General features: G+C 44.0%; 1 protein-coding gene across 2 annotated transcripts; it reads right to left on the minus strand.

Moving 5' to 3' along the window:
- Window positions 1-5,176: 5,176 nt before the first annotated feature.
- CLDND1 (claudin domain containing 1) lies at window positions 5,177-13,912 on the minus strand. Of its 2 annotated transcripts, XM_036385109.2 has the most exons (6): window positions 13,863-13,912; window positions 13,286-13,463; window positions 9,139-9,433; window positions 7,819-7,926; window positions 7,290-7,427; window positions 5,177-7,198 (listed from the first exon to the last, which is right to left on the minus strand). In XM_036385109.2, exons 3-6 carry the CDS (start codon window positions 9,425-9,427, stop codon window positions 6,978-6,980), a joined length of 756 nt encoding a protein of 251 aa, XP_036241002.1. In that variant the 5' UTR covers window positions 9,428-9,433; window positions 13,286-13,463; window positions 13,863-13,912; the 3' UTR covers window positions 5,177-6,977. The 2 variants fall into 2 exon arrangements, with proteins under 2 accessions (XP_036241002.1, XP_036241010.1); XM_036385117.2 differs by lacking the exons at window positions 13,286-13,463; window positions 13,863-13,912 and having other exon boundaries at window positions 9,330-9,435.
- Between the last annotated feature and the right edge of the window lie 1,319 nt (window positions 13,913-15,231).

Consider the following 15,231-nt stretch of genomic DNA (forward strand, 5'->3'; position numbering starts at 1 on the left):
TCCATGGACCAAGAAGCTATCAGCTGCCTGCTGGCATCTCCTGGGTTGAAGATGACCCAGAGCAGGGAGCGTAACAGAAGCAGAGTCCAGACTGTACAATGCTTATCTTTTACTGCAAATGAAGCTCTTAATTCTCATTGTGTAAACACTGGATGCAGAGAGTTTAGACTGTAAACTAACTGGCAGAGCAGAGCCAACAGCATCCAGGCCATGTTAAATTGAGTGCCAGTGGCTGTAGTTGCCTGCCCTAACATGTCCCTCTGCCTCACATTTCCAATTAGCTGGTTTTAGGCTTCCAGATGCACCCAGCTGGGTGTGCAATGGTAATATGGACAGATTTAAGGTCTTCCAAGGATGGCCCAAAGTGCCTCTGACCTGAGTAGCTAGTTTATTTATTGTGGTGAAAGAGAGAGACAAGGAGGGGATAATCAGCGAGAGAACATTCAGGAGCTGGGACAAGGAAGCAAGGAGACACAGAAGGGGAGTAACAAGTTTGCTGCCTGGATGATGCCACTCCTGTCAGCTCACAAAGGTGGCTGAAGGTAAAGCAAATTTATCTGCCGCCAAACAGGTTTGGCTTCCTCTCCCCACAATGCTGCACACTTCCTTGTCCTCCCAGCAGAGGACAGTCCTGGCTGCTCCAGCCCATTCAAGCCCTGGTGGGCACGCAGGGGAAATCCCAGAGCGAGTGTGGTCCATGCTGTCCATCCCTCACCCCAGTGATGCAGCTGTCCCAGTGCTGTTCCCAGGCTGGTCTGCAGTGGCTGAAGCAGAATGGTGAAGCTGCTCCAGGACCTGGGACACACTCTCCAGGGCTGCTCATTTCACACTGCAGTCAGACTAGTTCAGCAGCTTCTCCTGCCTCACCTCCCAGTTCTGCATCGGGACACTGGGGTGCCTCTGCCAGCAGCATCGTGCTACTGCCACGACTGCTGACCATCCTCACTATCTGTGGATGGGTCACCACTTCCAGAACTCCAAGATCATTAGTGAACCCGAGCAGTCCCAGAGCTGGGCAGACACGTGGTTCTACACCACTGCTGCTGTTGTTTTGTGTGGAAGTAAACATCAAAATGCAAATCAAGGCTGGCTGGTTGAATGGGTCACTTCAGTACAAGACAAAAGGTATCTGTTTGCAGAAGAAACCACTGCTACAGCCCTAGAGAACATTCAGAAAGTAAAGATTTTTGGGCAAGAACCCCATGCCTTTCTTAATTTCAAAGCAATTTTATGAGGGCTGGAGAAATTACTTAAGTCACCTGGACCACAGACTCACCCACACAAAGCAGTTTGTTTAAATTAGGGAATTAGCATGGGTAAGGGAGCACTGTGCAGTGCAGGGCTGAGACCCAGGACTTGGAAAGGCTGTGGAAACAGCTCTCCAGCATGCAGGAAGGCTCTAGCAGAGTTGAGGCACCACAGAAAATTAGCATCCACTCTGCACTGCCAGTCCAGCACACTCCTGCTCTCACCCAGCCAGTTCTCCAAAACCCACCAACTTAGTGATCAACCAGTGGACTCAGTCAACAGTGAAATCAATGTTAGTGTAAACACTTCAGGTGGCCTTATACTGTTTGTCACAGGCAAATCCTCTGAAAATGAGAAAGGTTCCCAGGGAATTCACATGGAAACCATTTAATGTAAAAAGGTATTTTCATGGTCACTGAGCCAACAGCATCAGCTACCTGGCTCTGTAGAAAAATTTCCCAAAAAATCCCATCACCTAAAGATGGAAGCTGTACTTAGCCTCAGAGGATGAAAAAAGCCCCAAATTCACTGCAGGGCTGACTCTGTAGCTCAATCCAAGAGTACAAATACTGATGGCACATAGTGGATGGACACTGCTGGGACAGGCTCTCATCACACTCGCCTGGCAGAGCAAAGGACATTCCGTACTAACACAGGCAATGCAACTCCTCGTGGCTGAGCTTCCAGGGGCAGGAACATATAAAAATATAGTATTCTGAAACATTTTCATGTAAGACAGACTTTAAAAGAGGCACATGAAAGATGTGAGAAAGGTGGGTGAAAATAAAAACTATTAAAAAAATCCCTACCTTTTTTAAAGACGATTCTGATTAAGTAACAATTCTTATTAAACAAAAGGTTCTAGCTTCCATGAAGATTTTCAGTCTTCACCTCAGAAAACCCAATGCAAAAGAGATGGTTGGATCCCCTACAAAAATCAGGCATTATCTTTACCCTTGTCTGTACACAGAAAGCATGGAGCAGAGACATCTGACACTCATGGCTCTAACCTGAGGAATAAATAAAACACTGTCCCTTGTGGCTATTTTTAAACGGGGTAAATTTAGAAGGAAGGCAGAAACAAAGGAGTGGAATATATTTTTACTTTCAGGGTTTTTTTTTTCAGTGCTCATTGGTTTGTACAAAGGCTTGGCATGTACCAGTAGGGAGACAAGTGCTTATTAAGTGGTAATTTTGCATATGGCTGTTATTGCCATAACAGACACCTATGCAATCTTCCAGTTATGGAGGATTCACTCTTCCACTGCCATATATCTGAACCATTACCTGAACAAAGGCTTCATTTGTCACTCTATAGTCCTGAAAGCCACAGTTTAAAAAGTTAGGGCAATATTCTACAGCAATAGGAAAGTTAAAAGCAAGCATGCAAAGTTTTGATCCTTTCCTATTCGAAACCAGTTTATAAAGTTCTATAGCATAAACTCTAGCTATTCCCAAGGAAATGAGAAAAAAAAAGGCAGCTTCAAGATGCTGTCCTCTCAGCTGAGACACACAACCCACTCAAGCAGGAAATACACACAAATAGTGTGTGGATAGTCAGTCTGAGATGTGATGATAACAAGCTGCTGACATTTCAGAATTTTCCTTTGAATAACAGGTGCTGGCTGAGTACACACAATGCTAGAAAGTGGGAAAGAGCTTTTCAGAAGTCATTGCCTTGGATCACAGAACAACACTGCAAGAGACTGACTGCAAGCTGGTATACAACTTGGTGCCAGCCCTATGCAGCAAAAATCAGACGAAAACAAAACAAAATAAACCCCCAACCAAAATCCAAACATCTTTCTCGAAAAATACTTTAGAGCATTTCACATGAGGAGAGAGGAGGCATTCATTATCACCATAGCAAAAAGACTGCAACAGACCTGCTCTAAAGGAAAGATCACTAGGCCAGCATGATCCAGAAGGAAAACAAGATCAAGACAGTTTCCTGCATGACAAGATTTAGAAAGGCCTCTTGGGTCATCCCAGATTCTCCTATCACTTGCACCCAAAATATATCATTACTTCTGCATGTGACAAACTCTTTACACAACAAACCAGTATTTTGTGTCTGCTCTATGCTGCTTTTTATTTCCTTACTTTTTTATTAAACTAAGGAAATGGGATAGACTATTCTGTTTTCAGCCATCTCTAAAACCAGCAGGAGCTGTCCTTACAGACACAGTAATAAACCCCCTCTTTGAAACTTCATTGATCAGTTCCTCCTCAGAAGTGCCGGAGCATGGGGAGAGAATAGGGAAAACATCCATTTGAAGGAAACAAAAGAAAAAAAAAAAAAAAGAGGCTGCTACCTAGACTAAAAACTTAATTGATCTGTGAAGCTTTCTGCTAGTCCTGCTTTCCCAGATGTTTCAGAGTTGGCAGGAAAACAAACCCAAGCCTGTGAGGAAGAAACAACTACAGTGGCCTGTTTGAAATGCAGCTTCCTGACCTCAGATTTGGGGGACAGAACCTTTGGGAGTTTCTCATAAGCACAAGAGGACAATTCACCCACTTAAGTCACCACTGTGACAGTGCTGTGAGTGGTGCAGGAGCAGCAGCTGGCCTTGGCAATCCTGGCTACACAATTCCACATGGGGATCATGCTGGAGTCCTGGGAGCTTGTTCCCATCTAGTGCCAAGAGTCCTCAGTTCTTACACTCATTCCAGATTCCTCCTCTTGTTTTTCCTTTTCCTTTGATACTGATTCTATTCACTTTCACCAACCCATACAACAGTGTCAGAGGTGTGTGCCATTTTCCCTGTGCACACAGACACATAATAGCCCCTTTTTTCTCCTATTTTCATCTGACTGTATTTGCCCCATCCCTACCTTCAGCACTGAACCAGTATCAGCAAACATATTCCATGGTCAGACCACAAAAGACTGAGGAATACAAGTACAGCCTTTTATCCTCCTGAGTTGAAGCAATTCTTACTTTTTTGAGCAAGGGTGTCTGCATTTGCACACATGTACGTGACCACAGACATACACACATGCCTCAAGTTCCTCTTGAATACAGCCTCTGAACAAGTCATGTCAGTGTGAAGGGCCTGTGTCACACACTCTGGGTCTCATTATTTGTTAACGTGCTTTATCGCCTCTTTTACAGAATTACTCCATCTTCAATATCTCCTCTGTTGTTCTTTTCTCCAATGCCATTTACTGGACCCAAGCCAGCAGTCGAAAAACTCTTGCTCCCTTTTGCTCACCTTGAACAGAACACATAGTTACAAAACAAGACAGCAATACACAGATCCACCACCCAAAGAGAGAGGGCCAGCCCTCTTTCTGGGAGAGATTTGCCTCTCACCAAGATCCACTCTGATGAAGAAATTTTTACAAAAAGGCAAAAGAGAAAATAACCCCCACCAAATCTGAAAGGCAACTCTCATTTTAGTTAAAACGATCCAAATCAAGGCTCAATTAAAGCCTTGTTTGTCTCAGGCACAGACACAAGCAGGCAATCTTAGTTTTTCTAGTATTTAAAATTATGAGGAAAGAACTGACAGCACCTCTAACATCCCCTTTTCTGTCTATAACAAGTCTTCTGTTATAGACAGAAAGCAAGAAAGCCAAAATTTGAAAACTGAGATTTACATTTCAGAAAAGTAAGTGTCCCATACAAAAGGAGAGTGAAGGCATGGGATTTCCATTGCTCAGATTAAAATCACACAATACAATTATTCTGCCAGCTCCTGAAAAAAAAAAAAAAAGACAAAAACCTCATAAAGTGTACTAGATAAAATCAGCAGCAATGTTTCCTCCCAAACTGCAGAATAGCAACTGAAGTCCTTTTGACCCATGCTGAGGCTTGCGTGCCCTAGTAATTCTAGAAAATGAGGAACATGACAAGCTGAGCTGTTAGGCCTTATCTATCTAAGTCAGGATAATTACTCTGAAAAAACACCCTATCAGTACAAATCAGGCAGCACAGATTTTCATTTATTCTCGGATACTGCACAAAAGTACCACACCTCCTCTCACGAGCTTACAACTGACCCAGACATTGTAGGGTAGGAAAGAGACTGTTTAAGGAAGAAAAATAAAAAATTACTCAACAGCAGGAGAAAGAGGATTATCTTGAATGGCCTGCCACTGCTTTTTCAGTGATTCTGGTTTTCATCATCTCTGTTTTACTTTGTAAAGGCTTCAACAGTGATAATAATAGAACCCTATCACAGACTTGAGGAAAAACAAAAAAGAAATTACACAAGCAGTTATACCCGAGCTTCCGGGAAATCATGACTAGGGCTGTTTGCTGACCCAGCAAACATAGCTTGGGTAGAAACACCTACAAGGAAAAAAAAAGCAAAAAGGCACAGTAGAAAAACAGCCATGAGATAAAAATGCTTCCTTCTGTGTCATGCTCATCAGCCAGAATCCTTGCCATCCGTCCTTTTGTCAGGAATTATTTCTCCTAAGGCATACTTCTTTTATTAAGCCTGAAGTAAGGAAACAAGGTGAGCCAAGGCCTCAGAATTAAACAGTTCAGTCTTGGAACACTGTTTTCTAGATATGATATGTCACCTAGTCTGGCTAGAGTTGCAGTGATTGTAATTTAAAATATCTGATAAAATGTCATTGTTTCTGGTGACATTTCCAAGAAAACAGATCTAGACACTGGTTCTTCCTTCCCTAAGTAAAATCCACTCTAGATCATTCCCTCACCCTCCCATCAGATTCATGCAATGCTGAAAATTTCTGAGTCTTTATTATTACTATTATTATTTAATTTAAACAAGAGGGAAAAGAGCAGCACCTTTTAAAAAACCCTGTTGTGCGCTATACAGGATAAACAGGTGAGGTTTAAGAAAAGTTAAATTTATATATGTACATATACACATATACACTAAACCAAATTAAAACCAAAAAACTCCTGAGGAGGTCATTTTCAACAAGAGAGAAGAAAGCCACATCAAGCAAAAGCACAAATTAAGATTAGAGTGCACAATCACGTGTAGTGCAGATACCAAACTAGCCTGGGTCCTGGAAGCAGTGGAGCTATAGCAGGACAGAGCTCCATGAGGGCCATCTAATCCCACTCCTTGGCAGAAGCAAGTCCAGAGTGTGCCTTCAGGAGGGTCCAGAGTGTGCTGTACAGGCAGTGCAACAGCTGTCTGCTCTGCCTCCAGCAGTTTTGGCAGATGCCACAAAATGCAGCAAACTAGTGATAACAGGAGATCCAGAGCCGAGCTACAGACTAATTCAGCTACAGTATTTCCATAACAGAGGTTTCTGAATTCCCTTATGTCTCTTGGGTGCTCCCTGTAGGTACTGCCTGCTTCAGTCACACAGCAGACAGCTCCTGATTATGTATTATTTGTGCACTGAGGTTCCCATTCTTTCGTACCTGCACCTTCTCTTGTCTCTCTTCCACCCCACAACACCACTTCTATTTCCTCCAGGCTGACAGGGTAATAAAATTAGGAAGGGGCATGTACATCTAACTAAGGGGAACTGTCAAGAACCAAACGTAGCTTAAAAAATAATCACAGTTCTTAAAAAAAACAAACAGTTAAAAAACCTGTTCAAGTTCTGCAGACTTCTGGCAGGCTTTGGTCATTTAGCCCAGAGGTCTTTGTCTTCAGAGCCTGCAGGCTAAATTGTCTTGACTGGCAAGAAGCATGCAGTACGTGATAAAATTCTGACTGAAAGAAAAAAGTAGTAAGGGCTGGGGGAGAAGTGGCTCTAACATGGAAAGCCCAGACTACAGTAGCAGCTCTTAAGCCACACGGTAGGCTTTCAGGAGGGTGAATTCCTTCCTGTTGGTGCGAGCTGCCCAGATGAAAAGAGCAGCTGCCATGAACTGCAAAGGTGCTGACACACAGGCGAGGCAGAAGGACCAGCCGAATTCACCCTTCACATCCTCGGGCAGAGGCAGCTTCCTATGGAGCAGCTCAATCCCAGCTACATAGCATCCAACGAGGCCCAGTGTGCACAGCCCTGGGGAGGGAAGCAGCAAAGCACAGTGAGCTCACCCACGGAGCTCCAGGGCTACTCTTGAGCTTCTGGAGGAGGATGGCAGGACACTTACCTGCTAGGAAATGCAGGACTCCAGTGGCAATGGCTGGGTAAAGGCTGCGACAGGCACAAGCACAGAGCCCAATCAGAGCCCCAAAGCACATGAGGCCGATGCTGACAAAGGGCAGGAGAAACTGCAACCGCCAGAGATCTGCATGTGAAAAAAACACACCAGTCACCTTTGCTGAAAATGGGCTGGAAAAACATCTTCTCCCACCATCTTAACATTCCCTTCTACACTGCTGTTTCTGCTTCATCAGACATTCTACATTCATAGTCAAAAAGGACCAAAGATTCCACTGAAACAGAAAGAACGTAATTTGTTAACTCACAAATCCCTGTACTGCATTCATAGACAAAATCCTTGCTAACACATCTATGTCTTCCTTTTAAACTTTGACCTACTGCCTGCACAACTGTAAAAAACAATAAATGGTGAGCAAGACCAAGAGAGACAGAAGCGTTCCTCACTAGTGACTGAATTTGAGAAACAACTTTTTTAAATTCTACTTGTTTATCTACCAGAAGTGAAAGACACTTACAAGTCCGATTCAAATCCGTGCCACTGTTGTGATTTCCAGGCTCTATGTACTTTTCTGCAAACTGATCAGAGAGGGAGAAACTGATGCAGTTTGTAGTCATATCAGTTTCTAGGGGTGGAAAAAAAGAAAAAGCTGCCATTAGGTGTCTCCCCTCAATCCTCCTTCCCCCCTTTCAAATCCTCCTTTCCCAATAATTTGAGCTAGGAAGCTCCTCAGAGTTCCATTTGTAAAAAAAAAATTACCTCTCCAAACAGATCTGTACATGTTTTCCTATGATATAGTTGGCACAATGTGTCTGTTATGAGGTACTACACTAAGAGATAAGCATTCTAACATGCAGAATCTTCAAGCTTCCATGGATTATCCACAGAGAATTGTGCCATGTGTAACATACTGGCAAAGTAATGTGGTAGCATATGGTGCTGAACTATGTTGTCACATAGTCTTGAGCTCAGGGTCCCTTAACTAAGGTCTGCTTATCTCCATATGCAGAATGTGGTCTCGTACTAACAGTTAAATCAAAAATGGGACAGATAGGCTTATTTAAGGAACATGAAGGATTTGCTTCTTTACACTAAGTTTCTACCTCAGATTTTACTTTGAGAATACTATTCAGCAGAACTGGTTTAATTGTCTTCCAAAATAAGTATTTTCATGAGAGAGGAAAAAAAAAGTATTTCATGCATGGCTTTTTCTCCACAAAATGTACTTAAAGTACATCTTTAAGAAGGTTCAAAATGATGGAGTTCACACATACAGCAAGTACTCAAAATTAACTTTGAAGCAATTAAAATAATTGTTTGCCACACATTTTATCCCCCAATGATTTGAAAAAATAATACAAATATTTCACTCTATATCCATTCAAGGATTCCAAGGTGTGCTGATGCAAAGGTGGGATATTTGTGATGTGAAACAAGTGAATGACTAGCTAAAAGGCATAAGCACCTCCTCGATAAAGTAGCGTCTTTATTCCATCACTGGATCCCAGGATCTATCCTAAAAAGACAGTGACTGGTAGAGCAACTATAAAGGTATCCCCAACTGGACAGCTGAGACAAAATAAAAATCAAGCTTGTAAGACTAAATTTAGATCAAGTATCATGTATCAAAACCAGAAACTGCAGCACTGACAGCCACAGACCATTTTGCCCTTTGCTTCTTTAAAAATCTGGACTGTCTTTATTAAAAACCCAACCAACCAAAACCAAAGCTAGAAATAAGCCTTCTGAAGGAACAAAGTGGCATGAATCTGTTCTGAGGAAGTTAGCACACAGCACTCCAGGGAAGCCAGGGAAGTGATAATTGCTCTGGAGATACCTGGTGGGCTGTACCAGTGAGAGTTTTTGGGTACAGTGATGCACCTCCGCCACAATCCAACCGTGCCGTTGCACCGGAAGAGCGCATCTGTGTACGTCTTCTCATCTGCATCTTTGCTGACAAACTCCTCCCAGATGCTTCTCCCAGCCTCACTAACATTCTCGGCTGGGGACTGGGTGTGGTACTCGTACCAGAAGTCGGTGCCGATGGAGGCGGCCATGTAGATGGTGGAGATGAGGCTGAGCACGCAGGCGATCACCAGCGCTGTAGCAAACCGGTTGTCCATCATGGCGCCCTGGGTGGGGACACAGGGACAAGTGAGCAACGCTACAGTTATCCCAGTAGTGCCATACTCATCAGCCCCCTTCTGCATGGTCCCCTCAGGATATGCAGGCCCTTCCTTTTCCTACCTGCTAGAATCAAAGGAACACTGAGCAAATCTTCAGTGCTGGCCAGCATGCACTGGATCTGCCAGTTCCAAGTAGGGATAATATCCTGGAGAGTGTGCTCTCCCAGCCACACTGCACTGGCTGCTCGCCCTGAAACAGCAACTGACAGAACACCAACTCATCCCCAAAGCAGATGACACAGCTCACTGCCATTTGTGATCCTGATTGTAGGGAACGTCAGAGACTCCCTCCACAATGCCCAGGAAGAAGACTTAGCTTTCCTTAAGAGATTACCAGGAGTAGAAGTTATTTTTATCCCGCCACCACATACGGCTTTCACAGCTTGTGTTTACAGCAAAGACAAGAACCACAGGCATGCCGAAAAAGCCCTTCCAGGCTGCTCACAAAGGGCAGCCATGCCAAGGTGCTGGAATGCCTTTAGGGAAGAGAGAAATGTATCTAGGCACTAGAGACAGAACATGAAGGAAGCACTGGAAGACAAGTTTGGAAATAATGGTAAATGCTGCAATAATGCTACAATATATACTGTGGTATTTTTGAAGACCTAGAACAACGCAGGGGGGTGCCCTGTTTCATGGGAACAATGGGACAAAACTGAAAGGCCTTCATATGTTCCCACCAGGCCTCTGCTCTGTGTCCCTCTCTTAGGATCCTTTGTGGGGTCGTGCTCCCAAATGGCATAGATTCAGGGTCAAAGGAGGCATGGGAAAAACACAAATATCACACATGCTTATGACAATACCATAACTTTAATGAGTAACTGACTGGTAATATGAGAAATGCTTTGTGGCTGCAATGCACCAAAGGACTCCTCTCAGATGCCAGTTGTTCTCATGTGCTTTCTGTGCTTGATTAAATTTATGGATTACTATGAATCAGGCTTGAGGCACTTGACAGGAAAAAAAAAAATTGAAACTAGCTCAGCAGCTAGAGAGGTAGGCTGGTGGTAGGAACTACTATCTAATCAGCTCGTCTCTTGCTTGTCTCCTCCCTTCTCCCACACACTTGATCAAAATATTTTGCTCTACTTTCTTTGCAACTAAAGGAACTGCAACTGGAAACAGTAACAACTTAAACATCAACATTCACAAGAAAAAACAGTGAAGTGCCTCAAGTCAGACATGCCAGTAAGAAATTGTGAACTAAGAAACAAACCGCAAATTAAAGAACGGAATTTCAAAGGCATCAATGTTTGCTGTTAACAACACCATTCTTATTTCTTTTCCTCTCCATCTGCTCCTCTATTTGTCTGAAACTGGCTTACAAGGGGGAAAAATTATGTGTTCCCATATCATTTCCTATGCTTCATTTCCATATTAAATGAGCCACACTCTCTGCAATATCCATCCTTGAACTGCATCCTTAGCAATGAGAAAGAACAGAAGTGATTTGTGGTGAACTAACAAGAAACACCCATTTAAAATACTGCAAAGTTTGCATACCACAACTTACTTAAATAATAATCTACAAACTGTGAACTCCTATAAGATAATAGAAATATTGAGAGGGAGAACACATCATATCCAGTTTTATTTATGTGGAAAACATAAAATCAAGCCCAGACCTGGAAGCAAATTCTCTGTGCAGTATTTAATCCCTGGCTATATCCCAGTGTCTTGCTCCAGGCACACAGGATATGGGATAGGGACAGCAAGCTGTGGTATAGATCTGACCTCACCATTCAGCCCCACTGAGTCAACTGAGGGATCCCTGCCCCTTCACACACTGCCCCCGAAGCAAACAGAACAAGTAGCACCTGCAGGGCCAAAGCTGCTGCCCAGCTGAGCTCAGAGCTGAGCAGATCATTCTCTGAGCAAGCAAGAGAACAGGCTGCTGAGCAGGCTGGTCTGGATTTTCCACTCTACTGCAATCACATCTACTGCAAGAGGAACTCTCTGCAACAGACTCCTCTCTTTAGGAAGGGTTCCCTCTGGGTGGAAGGATCACAAGAACCCACAAGCTCCATCCTCAGAGTAGTGTCTGGTGACAAGGAATGTAATCAGGGCCACTGATCTGTTGTCACTACCTTCCAATATAAATGCTGACAATGACAAAGCCCTTTCAAATTTATACCTAACACAGAGAAAGAAAAGAACTGGCCCAAAAGTCTTACTTTCAGCTACGTATCCCTGCTGCTACATGCAGAGCACTGCTGCTGGCATTATCCCTACCAGATCACCATTAAAAAACAACCACACGCTGGACCAGCCTTCTGTGTGGTGATGTGCTGTGAATACAGCAGAGCTGATGTCAGCTGGCAACCAAGAAGAGTTCATAAGCAAAATGAAGGCTTAATCACCAAACAGCAAATTAAAGCTTTGCCCTGTGTTCATTATCCACTTGGTAAAAGGGACATGGCAATCTACTGACACTCAGTCCTTGTAATGTTACTGCAGGCATTGGTAGAGAACAGCCAAGAGGGCTACAGACCCCAAAATCTAGCAAGTGGCTTTGTGTGGCATTTGTCCCAAAATTACTTTCAGTATGGACAGGACAGCGACAAGCAAGGTAAGAGGGGACCTACAATTCCTTACAATAAAGGTCCCCTCAGTGCTTCTGCCAAACACTTCAACTGCTTAGAGAAAAGATGAAGAACTCCACAACACTTCATGCAAAGCTTGAACCAGTTTTTCCTGTCAGTGGAGAAGACTTGACTACTCTGCCCATTCACTGTGCATATCCATTGCATCTTCATCTACAGGAAACAAGCTCTCCCTTAAATGAGGTGTCCTTTAAAAGAGAAAACCATCCTGCCAGCCCCAGGCTGAGCTCAAAGGAAGCAGTGAGCATAGTCAGTAAGAAATAGTTACCAGAGAAGACCACAAAGAAGCACACTGACTGTTTATGGGATTAATGCCATGCTTTACAAAAGATTCTGTGCAGAACAATGTGTAGGAGGTACTTTAGAATAAACTTACTTATGAAAAAAATAACACTACTGTTACCAAAGATTACAATAATTATAAAGACAAAGATTGATAACAAATAAGAATGCTTTTTATCCACAGGCTGTCAACAAGAACCTTCATTGTTTTAACAGGTATGGTCATATAGCTCTGACAGGATGTTTTTGCCTAGCAGAAGATGCTATTTCAGACGAATTACAGCTGAAACTAAGCTATGCAGCAAATTTAAGATAACACTAGGTAGCTGTAAACAGGCAAAAGTGCTTAATGAGATATTGCAATTATATTAATTTTTTAAAAGAAGTGAGAGACAAAATTTTTACATTTTAAGAAAATTTTTGAAAAAAGCTCAGAAAAGTGAAGGTAAAGGCCAAACTGGAAGCAATACTCAAGAGAATGACTAAACTGCATGCACTTCAAAGAAGGGAAAAACAAAGGAGACAAATCAGTAGAGTTGGGAAAGAAAAAGCAGAGAACGGAACAAAAACAAGTATTCTGGCAAAAAATCAACTCTAAGACTGAAGACTGGACAGTCTTTGTAAGAAGTTACTGTACCATGGCAGAAGGGAATACAAAAACATGCATATTTTTATCTTGTTGCTGCGGTCACTCCTTTCAGCCAACAGTGGGTCACCACATTTAAGAAACTCCTTTTACATGACATCACAAAAGAGTCCCTGGTGCATTCTCTCAGGAAACATGCCAGCAATCAGAAAGGGATTAGAAGGCCTGCAAGAGGGTGCAAATATGGGGAGAGGGCTGGAAACAACACCAAGCTGGATCAGGGAAACAAAACGTTAGGAAAGATTGCTACCAAATACTTTTTTTTACCTTCAGAGATGCTCAGAGTCCCTCAGGATACACAGCTCCGATGATTCCAGGTCTCTTCAGATGCACAGCGTTGTTTGTGTCCTGTGGCCAGCGGAGAGCATAAAACGCAAACTTCCCTTTTGCCCAGACTCTTCCATTCATTCAGCTTCTTCCACACCACCAGTTCATAACAAGTGACCTACAAGCAAAGAGCAAACCGAATGGCTGGACATCATCATTTTACTCTGAAATTGCTTCACAGACATCTCCCAGTGCTATTATTAACGAAAAAAAAAAAAAAAAAAAAAAGCGAAGATGGAGAGGGGAAATTACTTGAAGAGCCCTCAGGCCAAGAGCACCTGTCCCGCAGGATCAGCCCAGTACCGGGCCGGGCCGACCGGGCATCCCCACGGAGCGCGACCGCTCCCGGGGGTCTCGGGCCTCCCAGGCGTCAGCCCCTCGCGGGGGGGCAGCAGCTGTGGACCGACAGCAAACCCCAGGGGAACGGCCCGAACCCTCAGCCCCCTTCCCCGTCCCCGCCCAATATCCCCTCACCGCCCGGCCCGGCCGGCCCGGCCCGGCCCGGCCCGGCACCCACCGCCCATCGCCGCCGCCGCCGCCTCGCACCCGGCCCGGCCCCGCTTCCGCCCGCCGCGCCCGCCCGCGCGGGGCACGCTGGGCGATGTAGTTCTGCCGCCCCCTTCCGGAGGCGCCGGCCTCAGCACCCCTGGGCAGCCCTTCCCCATGGCTCCTTGCCCTGCCTGTGGGGAAATTCTTGCTCGTGGCCAGCCTGAACCTCCCCGGCTGTGTCCTCCCCTCCTGTCGCTGTTTACCTGGGAGAAGAGGCTGATCCCCACCTGGCTGCACCCTCCTTTCTAGTTCTTTCTGTTTCTCTTGCTTGCTTGTAAAAAATGGTGATATGACACCCTGGCTGAATAACTCGAGAAAACACCAAGTAAGGGGGGAAAAAAATCGGAAAAAATTGCAAAAATTGGCAACACTGGCTCCATGCCCCAAACTGGCCGCTTCCTTCCACCCCGATGCACAAAACCAGGGAAATGACAAGAGGATTCTTAGAAGTGGTCAACAACTCCCATGGCTGAGAGACCAGCCCACCCAGTCTTTGTTTTACAAAACTTCAAACAAGGAAATATTCAGAAAAAAACCCCAGAAACATTGAGGCTTTTACACCTCTCAGGAGTTCTGGGGAACTATCACGCCCAACTCCTCCGCCAAACAGCCAGGGAGCATTGTTGCAGCCAGGTTAGCAACTAGGATGCAAATGTGAAAGCAGTCATACAAGAAACTTCTTGGGTTTGATGCAACATTAATTTTTTAATTTTAAAAAAAATCAGAAATTACATTTGATTTAAGAAATTTCTGTCTATATGCCCCACTTTCTGGAATGTGAAGCTGTCTCACCACCACCTCATAATGTAGCTGTCTACATAGGCATATTTTGGGTCTGTTTGGAATTAATCCTGGACTCTAAATACTTGACATATTTTTCAGTGACTTGGAAGAAAGCAGAGTATTGCTGATAAACCTCACAGATGACACGAGGGAAGGGTAAATAATGACATGGAGAAGGTACTGGGACAGGGTGACCTGATCGTTTTGCAGCTGGGGCAAGCAAACATGCCTTTCAATAAGGTCATTGATGAGCTCATTAATTTAAAAGCAAAGACTGGAGTCTATACTTACCTGACATGAGATTTTATCCTGGGAAACGAAAAATGAAAAGGAAAAATTGTTGGTGAAGTACCAACTGCCAAGAAGTGGCCCTCCCCCAAAAAACCCCAACTTTCCTGTAACCTCAGATGTACAAACTGAGAAATCACAAGGAGGAAAGATGTGGTATCACATCTAGAATTGCTGCTGACTCTGAAATAGCACGTCTAGTTTTGATACGTTGACAAAATAGAGATAAACCTGAAAAGGGATATGAAAGTCACTGAGCAATTAGA

The sequence above is a fragment of the Molothrus ater genome, chromosome 2 (genome assembly GCF_012460135.2).
Source record: "Molothrus ater isolate BHLD 08-10-18 breed brown headed cowbird chromosome 2, BPBGC_Mater_1.1, whole genome shotgun sequence".
Taxonomy (NCBI): Eukaryota; Metazoa; Chordata; class Aves; order Passeriformes; family Icteridae; genus Molothrus; species Molothrus ater.